At 33.8% G+C, this 13,108-nt stretch overlaps 1 protein-coding gene across 1 annotated transcript in view; it reads left to right on the top strand.

Moving 5' to 3' along the window:
- Ano3 (anoctamin 3) overlaps positions 1 to 13,108 on the top strand; it is a 306,732-nt gene that overhangs the window by 137,733 nt on the left and 155,891 nt on the right. Inside the window, exons 3-4 of the mRNA XM_038330758.1 lie at positions 3,284 to 3,478; positions 5,186 to 5,257. Of these exons, the coding sequence (XP_038186686.1) occupies positions 3,286 to 3,478; positions 5,186 to 5,257 (265 nt within the window). The 5' untranslated portion in view covers positions 3,284 to 3,285. The remainder of the gene's footprint in view (positions 1 to 3,283; positions 3,479 to 5,185; positions 5,258 to 13,108) is intronic.

The following is a 13,108-nucleotide window of genomic DNA, read 5'->3' on the forward strand; positions in this document are numbered from 1 at the left end:
TGAGACAGAAATCAGAGAATGAACACCCTTCACAATAGCCATAAAAATATAAAATAAATATCTTAGTGTAATTCTATCTAAGTAAGAGAATTGACCTATATGATAAGAACTTCAAGTCTGTGAAAAATAAATTGGAGATGATATCAGAAGATGGAAAGATCCCTCATGCTCATAGATCCATAGAATTATCATACTAAAAATGGCCATCTTACCAAAAGCAATCTACATATTCAACACAATCTCAATTAAAATCCCCCAACAATTCTTTATAGATTTTAGAAGAAAAATATTCAACTTTATATGGGAAAACAACAACAATAAAACCCAGAGTAGCTAAAAGAGTCCTGTGCAATAAAAGACCTTCCAGAGGTATCACCATTCCAGATATCAATCTCTACTACAGACTTATATTAGCAAAACCCACATAATATTGGCATAAAAACAGACAGGTAGATATTTGGAATCAAATAAAAAACCCAGATGTAATTTACACACCTATAGACATCATATTTTTGAAAAAGAAACCAAAATTATATCATGAAAAAGAAGAAAGGATCTTCAACAAATGGTTGCTGTGATGATATAACTGAAGGTCTGCATGTAGAAGAATGCAAATCAATCCCTATCAATCACCCTGAACAAAACTCAAGCCCAAGTGGACCAAAGACCTGAACATCAATCCAACTGAATCTAATAGAAGAGAAAGTGGGAAATAGCCTTGACTTTATTGGAACAGGAGGCAACTTCCTGAAAAGGACACCAATTGTGCAGACATTAAGATCAACAATTAAAAAATGGTACCTATGGAACTAAAAGCTTTTGTAAGGCAAAGGACACTAGGATACTGCCAATAAGACAAAACAGCAGCCTCCAGAAGGGAAAAAAGTCTGTACCATCCCCACATCTGACAGAGGACTGATTTCCAATGTATATAAAGAATTCAAGAAGTTAGATATCAGTAAAATAATAATCCAATTAAAATGGGGTACAGAAAATTCTCAACAGAAGAATCTGAAGTGGCTGAAATACACTTAAAGAAATGTTCAACATTCTTAGCCATCAGGGAAATGAAAATCAAAATTACTCTGAGATTCCATCTTATACCTGTCATAATGGCTAAGGTCAAAAACACAAGTGACAACCTATGATGGAGAGGATATAGAACATTGGAAGCTTTCCTCCATTGCTGGTGGGAGTACAAACTTGTAAGGTCTCTATGAAAATCAGTATGGCATTTTCTCAGAAAATTAGGACTCAATCTACCTCAAGACCTGTTGTCAGGGTTTCTGTCCTGTCTGGCACCCACAGTCATTAAATCCCAAAGAAATCACACAGACGTCTACATTAATCATAAACTGATTGGCCCATTAGCTCAGGCTTCTTATTAACTCTTATAACTTACATTAGCCCATTATTTTTATCTGTGTTAGCCACAGTACCTTTATCAGCAGTGTAGTCACACCTGGCTTCTTCTGTGTCTGGACAGGACTGCAGAGGGAGCTTCCCTCTTCCGAGAATTCTCGTTTTCATTGACCTGCCTCTACTTCCTATTGGTTGTTCCACCTATACTTTCTGCCTGGCTACTGTCCAATCAGCATTTACTTAAAACATAATTGACAGAATATAGACAATTGTCCTGCTCAGATACCCAGAAATACTGTTCTTGAGCATATACTCAAAGGATTCTCAGTCATGCCACAAGAACACTTGCTCAGCTATGTTCATAGAAGCTTTATGTGTGCAGCCACTTCTATCAATACATCCCACTTAGTTTTCCCCAAAGAACATTTGTTTGTTTACTTATGGTATTTTGTTATTTCTAATAGACAGCTCTGGGGGGAAAAAAGCTCCAGAGAAAATAATTAAATACTTAGTGCTCAGTTCTGGAGGTTCTTAAGCAAACTAATCTATAAGACAAATTATTCTGAGAAATCAAAATTATTTGAATAAGTTTTTTTCTGTTATCTCTTGATCTTAGTCTTTAAAACATCTTCTGGCCCTCAATTGGAGGGAAGAGGTGGGATTTTTAATGTTAGCCTAGAATATTCCTCACAAGAATAAATGTTTTTTTCAATGTCAATACAAAAGGTACTGAGCCATGTGGCTAACATATACTAGAATAATGAGTTAATATACATTATAAGAGCTAATAAGAGGCCTGAGCTAATGGGCCAATCAGTTTTATAACTTAGGTAGACTTTCTGTGTGACTCTTTGGGACCTAACGACTGTGGGAACTGGACAGGACAGAAACCCCAACAAGCAGGCCCCCATTTTACAACAAAGTCCTAGAAAGTTAAGAGATTGGAAGTAAGTTTTCCCAATCTGTTCACAATTATTTTCACGTGCATTTATTTTCATGTTTTGTTTGTATAAAAGTATCAAATGCATCATCAGGTAATATCTTGACTTGAAGGTTCATCCATGTTGCTTTCTTTTGGGAGAAAAAAAGATGGGAATAAGAAGGAAAGAGGAATAGAAAGAGATGGGGGATAGGAAGAGAAAAAAGAAAACTAGAAAAAAAGAAGGAAGCAAGCAAAAAAAGCAAGCAAGTATATTTGTGTTGCCAAGAAGGTAGGAAGGATCTGGGAGGAGTTGAAGGGATATAAACAAATATACTGTACACAGAATTTTAAAATAAATTTTATTTAAATGTTCAACATCTTATCCATCTGGAAAATGTAAATTTTAAAAAGAAGAGTACTGTTAAGTTATTTTTATTGCTAGCAGATCAGGCTCTCTCCATGAAGGAAGAGATTATTGTAGTGGTACAGTAATACAGTAATACTCTCTCTTAACTCTTGTTCACTGGTCAATTTTACAATACTACAATAGTCAATTGTACTAGTCCATGTTATATTTTTTTCCAGCTTCTAGATGACTGTTTAATTCATGTGTATTTTATATAAAATACAAATACGGGGTTTTCAATAACACTAATTTGGATGTTTGGGTTTTGTTTATTATTTTTCTGTTTGCAAACCTAAACTATTAACATTGCTCACTGACAATCCTAATAACTACATTCATAATTGCATTGGTATTTGTCCAGTTTCTTTTATTTCAGAACTCTTAAAATGGTGAAAGCTCAACTAGATGAGAACCTGCTTATTGTCATAAATATATGATTTTTACCTTGACGAAAAATAAAATAAAACCAATTCATTTCTCAAATCTAGAATTTTCTTTATTTTAAGAGTATATTCCATGAACAACCATTATAAAACTTGTCAGTCTCTGATGCATAAATTTCATTACTAATAGTAAGCACTTTGTATTTATAGGTATGAACATAAGCAAAAGTGAGATAACAACAGAAGCTTCATTGAAACCATCTCGGAGATCCCTGCCTTGCCTGGCCCATAGCTATGCTCACTCAAAAAGCCTGAGCCAATCTGCTTCACTCTTCCAGTCTACTGAGAGTGAATCTCAGGCTCCAACTTCTGTAACATTTCTTTCTACTGATAAACCTGAGCATGGTGAGTGATAGTTCAAAGTATCTTCTGTTAAGTTTTTTTTAATAAGACATTTAAATAATTGCTTCCTTTATGCTTTGCTGTTTGGCTAATAGTTACTTAACTCTTAAGGATGAGTCTGCCAAAGGTAGGAGATCAGTACAGTATATGGGTCAACAGGAAAGGCCTATTGACTAGATATGTGTTTATTTCTGTCTTGCTTTACAGGTTGCCTACCCATTGGGAATCTGAACTTTATATTGGGTGTGTTAAATGAAAGATAAAGCCAACTCATATAGCCCCTATTTTATATCCCTGTTGTTAGACCATCCCAGGCAATAGTTTATAGACAGTATTAAGTAATATGTCAGCAATAAAGAATTCTATTTCCTTATAAAAACACCATGAGGAAATACTGAAAAAGATCCTACGTAAAAAATAAGAAATCTGTACATAAGCACAAAATCTCAGGACAGATTAAATCTTGCTAGTAAAAACAGATAATTGAAAATTAATAATGAAAAAAATCAAGTATTTATTTAATAAGTTATCAACTCTTCAACATAAATAAAAGAGAAAGAAAATGTACACGTTGTCTTAAACATCCAGGAAAAATCACAAACACAACCCAAAATACAAAGCAATTAGTACATACTTTTAAATTATAATTCTAACCATAAATAATCTTAATTCTAAAATAAAGGTATAGATTGGCTGGCTCACTAGAATAGAAATTGAGATCTAGTACTTCCTGTCATTAAGCAACTGACACCATTGTCATATAAACTCGTAATGGATAGATAAACAAAATATGACCTATATTCACAATGGAATATTATATGAACTATATTCAAAATGGAATATTATCCATCAACAAAGAGAAAAATGCTTGTCACTGCACATAGAAAATAGAATTGGAGATGATCGTGTGAAGTGAAAAATTCCAGACTCTGGGAGAAATAAAATACGCTTTTAATTTAGTGTGTGGGGAACAGGTCAAGAAAGCAAGGTCAAGGCCACACTATTAGAGAATAATCAAAGGATCAGTAAGAGGCAGAAAGGGAAAAAAAGGAGATGGGAGGGCCATGATAAAAGGATTTCAGGAATATAATTCCATTGTTATGGAATTAATATATTTTAAAAAGAAACAAACTGTTTTAATTCATAGTGATGCCAATACAGTAGAGTTGATTCCTGAGGATGAAGTGGTACTGACAACATAACAGGGTTGAAATGTACAGGTTTTAAGAAAATGATGCCATATTGAAAAAATTTGGTGTAGAGAAACTCTTTTTCACACATTCATCCATGTAAGACACATTATATACCTTTAGACAACTTGTGTTCATAAAATCGAATCATGCTCTGTCATTCAATAGGTGTTTATACTTTACCATTCTCCTCTTGATGATTTTCTTATGCAAATGTATTCCATTAAGAGTCCCTTTAATTCCTTCTCTCCTGGGTCACATAGAAATACTATTTTCTTTTCAATAATACAGTCAATTTAGTCATTTCCAATAGTGTTAATTGTTCAAGAGAATGAACATGTTAAAATGTAACAGGTGTTTAGTTGAAAGTTTTAACTATGGTTTAAATAAAATTTACATCTCAGTATGTTAACTTAAAACATTTCTGTGTAATTGAATATCATTTTGAAGTTGGATATTATAGTAATTTTTATAGTTATGTATTTACTTCCCCAAATCACAAAGTGTTTTTGTTTTTCAGTTAGTTCTGAAGAGAGTAAAAAAGATTCTACCCTCAAATGTTCATTTGCTGACTTCAGTGAGTTTTGCTTGGGTGAGTTAGTTTCCAATATATTTTTCTCTCTCCAAATATAAAGAATATTCTTTGAATTTTGAACAATTTTGTATATATGTTTCACTTTTGCTCTTTAAAACTTGAGTAGTGAATATAAAAATCTGAATTTTATAATTATTAATTGATTTATTATACAATTTAAAACTCAAAAATTATAAGACTGTAGTGAATAATACTATAGCAAAATGTCAGTGAATTTTAATTTTAACTTCTTATGAAATTTTTCCATTTTATACAAATGAGTACATTTACATTGATATGATGAAATGTACCAAATTTTGCCACTGAATATTTTTCATGCCAATAAAATTTGAAAGTTATGTCTTGTTTCTCCATTAGTGGATAATCTCTTTCTCTTTCTCTCTCTCTCTCTCTCTCTCTCTCTCTCTATATATATATATATATATATATATATGTGTGTGTGTGTGTGTGTGTGTGTGTGTGTATACATATATATAGAGAGAGAGAGATAAAATATATATTTGTATATTTTGCCTATAAAGTTCAAAATAAATCTATTTAAAGCTAACAAACTGATCATCAGTTTTCTTTATGAAAATACTGATGGTGTATCTACCTTGTCTATGTATTAAATGTGAACAGATTATAGACTCCTGGGAGCTTTTGGAAGTCTCTGATTTTATCAGTAACACATGATCAGATTTAATTTATCTAGGGCATGACATGAATATCCATACTTTCTGCAATTTTCTGGATAAACATAAAGTGGCCAAGATTAAAAATGTCTAATCCAATATTTTTATATTGTTCTAATTTTGAAGACATTGTCAAGACATTTCAATATTTCCAGTCCCTTGAATGTTGTGACAACATTCTGAGAACTACAAATTAATCATGTTTTTATAAGACCTTTATAACCTGTGTGACATAAAAACAGGACTAGCTTATTTATTTTCTAATTAAAAAATTGTCTGTTTAATTTCACATAAATCATCAAAAGGAACATTTAATCAGAGTAAAAGAAAATTCTTTGCTATTGTACCTCATTTTGTAGCATGATCTTCAGTCACTATTTTCTGAAAACAAAACAACATGAAAATACTTGTTTTTTTTTGTTCAACACAGTAAGTGAAGTTTTTATTAAATTTTCAATAATATTTCCACTTAATACTTTAACAATTTTGCCAGGGTCAAACACTCTCATTACAATTCTACAGATCTTATTTTTGAAAATTGTTATTCCAAATTTTCCAATTTTTTTGATATATGGTAGATTGTAAGACATAGTGTTGGTGGGTCTCAATACATCTTATGTTTGTTGACTTCTTTGTACTTGTCCAGCCTAACAACCGAATACCTGATATTTTAAAAATTGTCAGTTTTTCAATATCCATTCATGCTTAAAAAAAGAATAAAACTTCCATAAAATTATAAGCACGCGTGGAACTCATGCGTGTGTGCACACATACACACACACACACACAGAGAGAGAGAGAGAGAGATTTGAGTATATAATCTATATCTGTAACTCCAGTATTCAGTGTGCTGTAACAGATTACAGCTCTCAGGCTAATTTGAGCTCATAGCAAAACTGACATTAAAAGGAAAGAAAAAAACTAAAGTTAATTAACTTATTTCAATTTTCACAAACCATATTTAAATGTAAAACTGCCATTATAAGAAAATTTGCTAATATCTATGTGATTATAATAATGTGAAACACCCACATAATCCATGTGGATGTAGCTCCTAGTTAAAAAGATTCTTTTATCACTTTTCTCCAAGAAGGTTCTTCTTGCAGTAGATGGTGATTAACATACAAGCTCACAACTAGCCAAGATGTGGAGAATAACAGATTTTAGAGTTCTCAGTCATTACTACATATAGAAACTGTGTCCCCTCTTCCAGCAGAACAAGGATCATGGTGGAAAAGGGGAAAGAAGAGTATAAAAACATGAAGAGGTGGGTAACTACAAAGAAACAGTGTCTATGGGATACATCAGGAAAGTTGCAAACGTAACTCACAGTAGTTATGACAACACAGATAAAACCTATGAAATGCCAAACCAGACCAAAACCCAGGATGGAGATGGGAGATTGGCATGGAATTCAATGACTAGCCATGGAGGCATTGTCTTTCTGCTGTAAAGGAAAAGACAATTTTCTCCACCATTGTATCCCTCAGTAAGTCAATCACTCTCTAACAGAAAACCACACATGTAAGGATGTTTCAATAGCAAAAATTGGTCTTGACAAGGAAAAATAACACACAAAGTTAGGTGGATATGAAAGTAGTTATGTATCTGAGATGAATTAAGAAAGCAAATATGAAATTAACAGTATAACTCTACTACAGAGCTACAGTACTGAAAACAACCTGGTATTGGCATAAGAACAGACAGGAGGACCAATGGAACTATATAAAAGACTCAGATATTAATCCACACACCTTTGAACACCTGATTTTTGACAAAGAAGCAAAAAATATCAAATGGTAAAATGCAAGCATATTTAACAAATGATGCTGGCATAACTGGATATCAACACATAGAAGAATGAAAATAGACCCATATCAATTACCATGCACAAAACTCAAGTCCAAATGGATCAAAGACCTCAACATAAAGCCAGCCACACTGAACCTTATAGAAGAGAAAGTGGGAAATATACTTGAACACATTGGCACAGGAGACCACTTCCTAAATATAATACCAGCAGCATAGACTCTGATAGAAACAATTAATAAATGGGACCTTCTGAAGCTGAAAAGCTTCTGTAAAGCAAAGGACACAGTCAACAAGACAAAACAACTTAAAGAATGGGAAATAACCAACTTCAGACAGAGGTCTGATCTCAAAATATACAAAGAACTCAAGAAATTTGTCATCAAAAGAACAAATAATCCAATAAAAAATGGATTACAGACTTAAACAGAGAACTCTCAACAGAGGAATCTAAAGTGGCTGAAAGACACTTAAAAAAATGTTCAACATCTTTAGTTATTAAAGAAATGCAAATCAAAACAACTCCGAGATTCTATCTTACACCTGTAAGAATGGCCAAGTTAAAAAACACTGATGACAACTTATGCAGGAGAGGTTGTGGGGAAAAGGGAACACTCCTGCATTGCTGGTGGGAATGCAACCTGAAAGAGCCCCTTTGGATATCATTGTGTTGATTTCTCAGAAAATTAGGAAACAACCTTCCTCAAGACCCAGTAATACCACTTTTGGGTATATATCCAAAGGATGCTCAATTTTGCCACAAGGACATGTGTTCAACTATGTTCATAGTTGCATTGTTTGTCATAGCCATGTCAACATTTAGTGCATTGAGGTCCCTGGGTAAGGCTCTTCACAAATCAGGACACAAGGGATACAGAATATGAAAGCATAACAAGCTTTGTTTTGTATGGCCTTTTATACAGACTAAAAAGCATTACCTCAACTCTGAAACTCCTTTTTACTCACATACATGATCATGAGAAACTCTTGCCTCTCCTTGCAAGAAACAATACCTCAATTAATAAGAGTACTAAAAATGAAAAGAAGTACATAGAAACAAGGCAAAAAGTATATAGAAGCAAAGCACTCTCTTGTAACTGGTAGAGCATGAAGAACTGAGCTCAAAGGCCACTTTCTTATCCAGGGTACAGATTCTGACAGAATGTTTGAGAAATGGGCAGAGAAAGTTTGCTTTTATCTATGCTTGATTTGCTAAGCAACCATTTCCCAACTTCATCTCATCTGTCCCAGGAGGAGCCTGAACTCTAAGCCAGTTCTGTTTCTCCACATAGCCAGAACCCAGAAACAACCTAAATGCCCCTTGACTGAAGAATAGATAAGGAAAAAGTGCTACATTTACACAATAGAGTACTACACAGCAGAAAAAGAAAACAACGACCTTTTGAATTTTGCAGGCAAATGGATGGAACTAGAAAACATTATTTTGAGTGAGGTAACCCAGACTCAGAAATACAATTATCACATGTACTCATTCATAAGTGGTTTTAAAACATAAAGCAAAGAAAGCCAGCCTACAAATCACAATCCCAGAGAACTTACATAACAATAAGGACACTAAGAGAGACTTACATAGATCTAATCTTCATGGGAAGTAGAAAAAGACAAGATCTCTTGAGTAAATTGGGAGCATGGGGACCTTGGGGTAAGGAGAGTAGGGAGGAAGGGAGAGTCAGGAAGGGGAGCAGAGAAAAACATAGAGCTCAATAAGATTCAATAAAAAATCAATGAAAAAGAGAAAAAGTATAAAAACAAACTGTCAAACAACTGAAAAGAAAGTCACTTGTATCTCTACAGTATGGTGGTTTTATTAACTTTGAAAGGTTAAATGAATTGAAATAAGAAGCATTCAATGCAATTAAATATACATGAGCATGTTAGCAATGCATGTTCACCTTCAAATGCAAGCAGTCTTATTTTCTGCATCAGAGTGCAGAGCACCACTGCTTCTGAAGTTGTTGAACTGGAGTTCCCAAGTACTGAGAACCAAACAAGTACATCTGGGTTGTGACTATTCTTTTCACAGTGAATTATTTGGCACTATCCATTAGAATATTAATGCTGCGGTATAACTGTGTATAAACAGTGTTGCCTTGAAGACCGATATTTCCTCTTGTTCTTGCTCAATGGAAGAGGCCTGAAGGAAGACCATAACTTTTTTTTGCATTAGAGCTTAAACTACCTGCAGAACTGATGTTCTAATTACTTCTCCAGCTGCTATGATAACGATTGTGGTAAAAAGCAACTTAAAAAAAGAGGGTTCATGAAGCATCTCACAAAGCCAGAATGTCATTGTGATCTCTATTAATAACACACGCACATGCATACACACAAGTGTGCACATGCATCCAAGAGCATAAGTCAATCATATTATTCATTTATTCACTTATACACTCACATAAATCATTCAACAAAATGATTTTGAAATAATTTTTTGGGATTCTTATTAAAATTGAAAAATGACAAGGATGTGACTATTAAAATAGTTACGCTTGCTTATGCTGAGACACAGTAAAGCCAGTTAGCTTAGAAATAAAATAAACTTGTCTCATCAAAACCAGTATATTTGGCTTCGGCACCTCAAAACATACATTTATCTCATCAGGTTGTAATATCCTTAATAAGGGCTCTCATTATAAACTTAAGGCATTTGTTTGTTTTCTACCAGCTCGGTAGTTCAGGCTGACTGAGTAGTCATTTTTATTTCTTAGAGTAATATGGCCAAATGAGTATATGGTAATTTGCTTTCCTTAAATTGACATTATCTCTACCAAATTCTGTTAGTGTTTTTAATCTTCTCTGAATTGTATTAACTTCCCAGTAGCATTTAATATCAAATATAATATAAGAAAGAACTTCCTACTAATATTTCCAACCTAATTAAGGGTTACAGAGATAAGAGAATTATCTTTAAAACTCCATTTTTGGTGATGACATTGCAGTTATTGTAAATGTTTAAAGTTATTTGTCAAACTTGTTCAATTAACAGGTATTCTTGGTACAACTTTATTTGTTTATTGGTTTGGTTTTTTTCTTTTTCTTTTAAATTTTTATTTATTTTACATACCAACCATAGTTTTCCCTCTCTCATTTCCTACCATTACCTCCCATACCTCCTTTCTACCCCCATTCCAGCCACTCCACTTTTCTCATGGAAAGCCAACGAAGCCTGGCATATCAAGTTGGGGCAGCACCAAGCTCCTCCCTACTGCATCAAGGCTGAGTGAGAAATCCCACCATCAGAAATAGATTCAAAAAGCCAGCTCATGAACCAGACACAGGTCCTCGTCCCACTGCTAGATGCCCTACAAAGAGACCAAGCTTCACAACAGTCACCCATATGCAAATAACCTAGATCAGTCCCATACAGGAACTCCAGCTGTCCATCTAAAGTCCCTGAGCTCCCATGAGCTAAGATCAGCTGTCTCTGTGGGTTTCCCTATCATGATCTTAATCGTCCCCTTTGCTCATATAATCCCTCCTCTCTCTCTTCAATCAGACTCCCACAACTTGGCTTAGTGCTTAGCTGTGGAGCTCTACATTTACTTCCATCAGTTACTAGATGAAAGTTCTATGATGACAAGTAGTCACCAATCTGATTATAGGAAAAATTTTCCACTATTGCTAGGAATCTTAGTTAGGATCATCCTTCTGGATTCCAGGCTTCTCACTCATGCCATAATGGCCCTTCTACCAAGATATCTCTTTCATCATTCTCCCTCTCCTACACTCCTCCAACTTGATCATCCTGATCCTTTCTTTCAACTGTTAAAACACATTCAGAATATGACTGCTTTCCCCATTTACTCCATTACATAACCTGGTCTATTATTCCCGGCTAGACTGAAGCAATAGCTGTCTAATTAGGCTCTGTGATCAAACTCTTGCATCATTACAATCTGCTTTCCACAGTGTTATAATGAAAGGAAAATTAAATCTCATTATTTCTCTATTCCAGTCTCTCCAGGGTTTCCCATTCCACTTAAAATATAAACTTACTTTAGCCTTAAGAGGCCCCATTAAACCTGAGACTATCCTATATAGGCCAGTTTCTAGTATTTCTTTTCTGTAAAAATGATACATCTATTTTTTTTTAATTTTCATTCATCATAAGATTGTTCTCATCTCAGAACCTCACATTAAAATAAAAACAGATCCATACTAACTCCCCTTCTGTCCCAAAACTGATTTGATTTCCTTCATAATGAGTACTGCAACTTAAAGTTATATGATTTATTTAGGGATCCCTATTTGAGATTAAATTGCAGAGACCTTGTTAATCACACTGGTATTTGTAGCCCTCTAATCAAGAAAAGTATATGGTACTTTTTTTGTGCTCAGAAATACTTTAGGATCAGTTACGGGAGTGAGGACTAGATATAAGTTAGAGTATATATACATATATATATATATATATATATATATATATATATATATTGATACACACTTTCAGGCCTTTTTTCACAGGGAAAATTGAGCAACAACCTGTTATGAATAAATGCTTTTAAAATTGTTGCCCTGAATATAATAAGATATTACATGGAGTAAATACTGGCACATAGGCCCAGTAGGGTTCAGTGTGTATCGTCAGCAGCCTTCTCTTGCAAATTATAGAAATAAGATATGGTTAGAGGCAAACAAGAAATACATGAATTAAAAAATTTTTACTAATTCCTGGGTACTCATTATCACTATATTAAATCCCTGAATAATCTATGAATTTATTTTTCAAGAAAATTTCCATATGGATAATAATTATTAAAAAATGGAATATGTTATCATTCAAAAGATGCAGTTTCACATGTCAATTCTAACTCTTACTGTTGACAGAGGTTTCTGTCCTACCTGGTTCTGCAGCTATTCACTCCAAAAGAACACAGAGGCCTACATTAATTATAAACTGACTAACCTATTAACTCAGGCTTCTTATTAACTAATTCTTACATTTTAAATTAGCTCATAATTCTTGTCTGTGTTAGCCACATGGCATGGTACCTTTTATCAGTGAGGCATTCTCATCTTGCTTCCTCTTGGTCTGAGTGATGAGTACAGACTGAACCTTTTCTCTTCCCAGAATTCTCCTATTCTGGTTACCTGGCTACTGGCCAATCAGGATTTTATTAAACTAATACAAGTGAAAAATCATTACAGAGTGCAAAACTATTGTCCCATATCTTACTACCTGGGTTCACACCATGTCTACTTGAGCTTTCTGAGTTGTAAAATGGAGATATTGTATAATCCCTTCTTAGGCTATGGATATCATGCAGAATAGAATGAAGGTCTTTTGTGATAGTCAAGTAAAAGAATATATGTTGGATAAGACATAAAAATTATAAAGAATGAA

This window comes from Arvicola amphibius, chromosome 5 (genome assembly GCF_903992535.2).
Source record: "Arvicola amphibius chromosome 5, mArvAmp1.2, whole genome shotgun sequence".
Taxonomy (NCBI): domain Eukaryota; kingdom Metazoa; phylum Chordata; class Mammalia; order Rodentia; family Cricetidae; genus Arvicola; species Arvicola amphibius.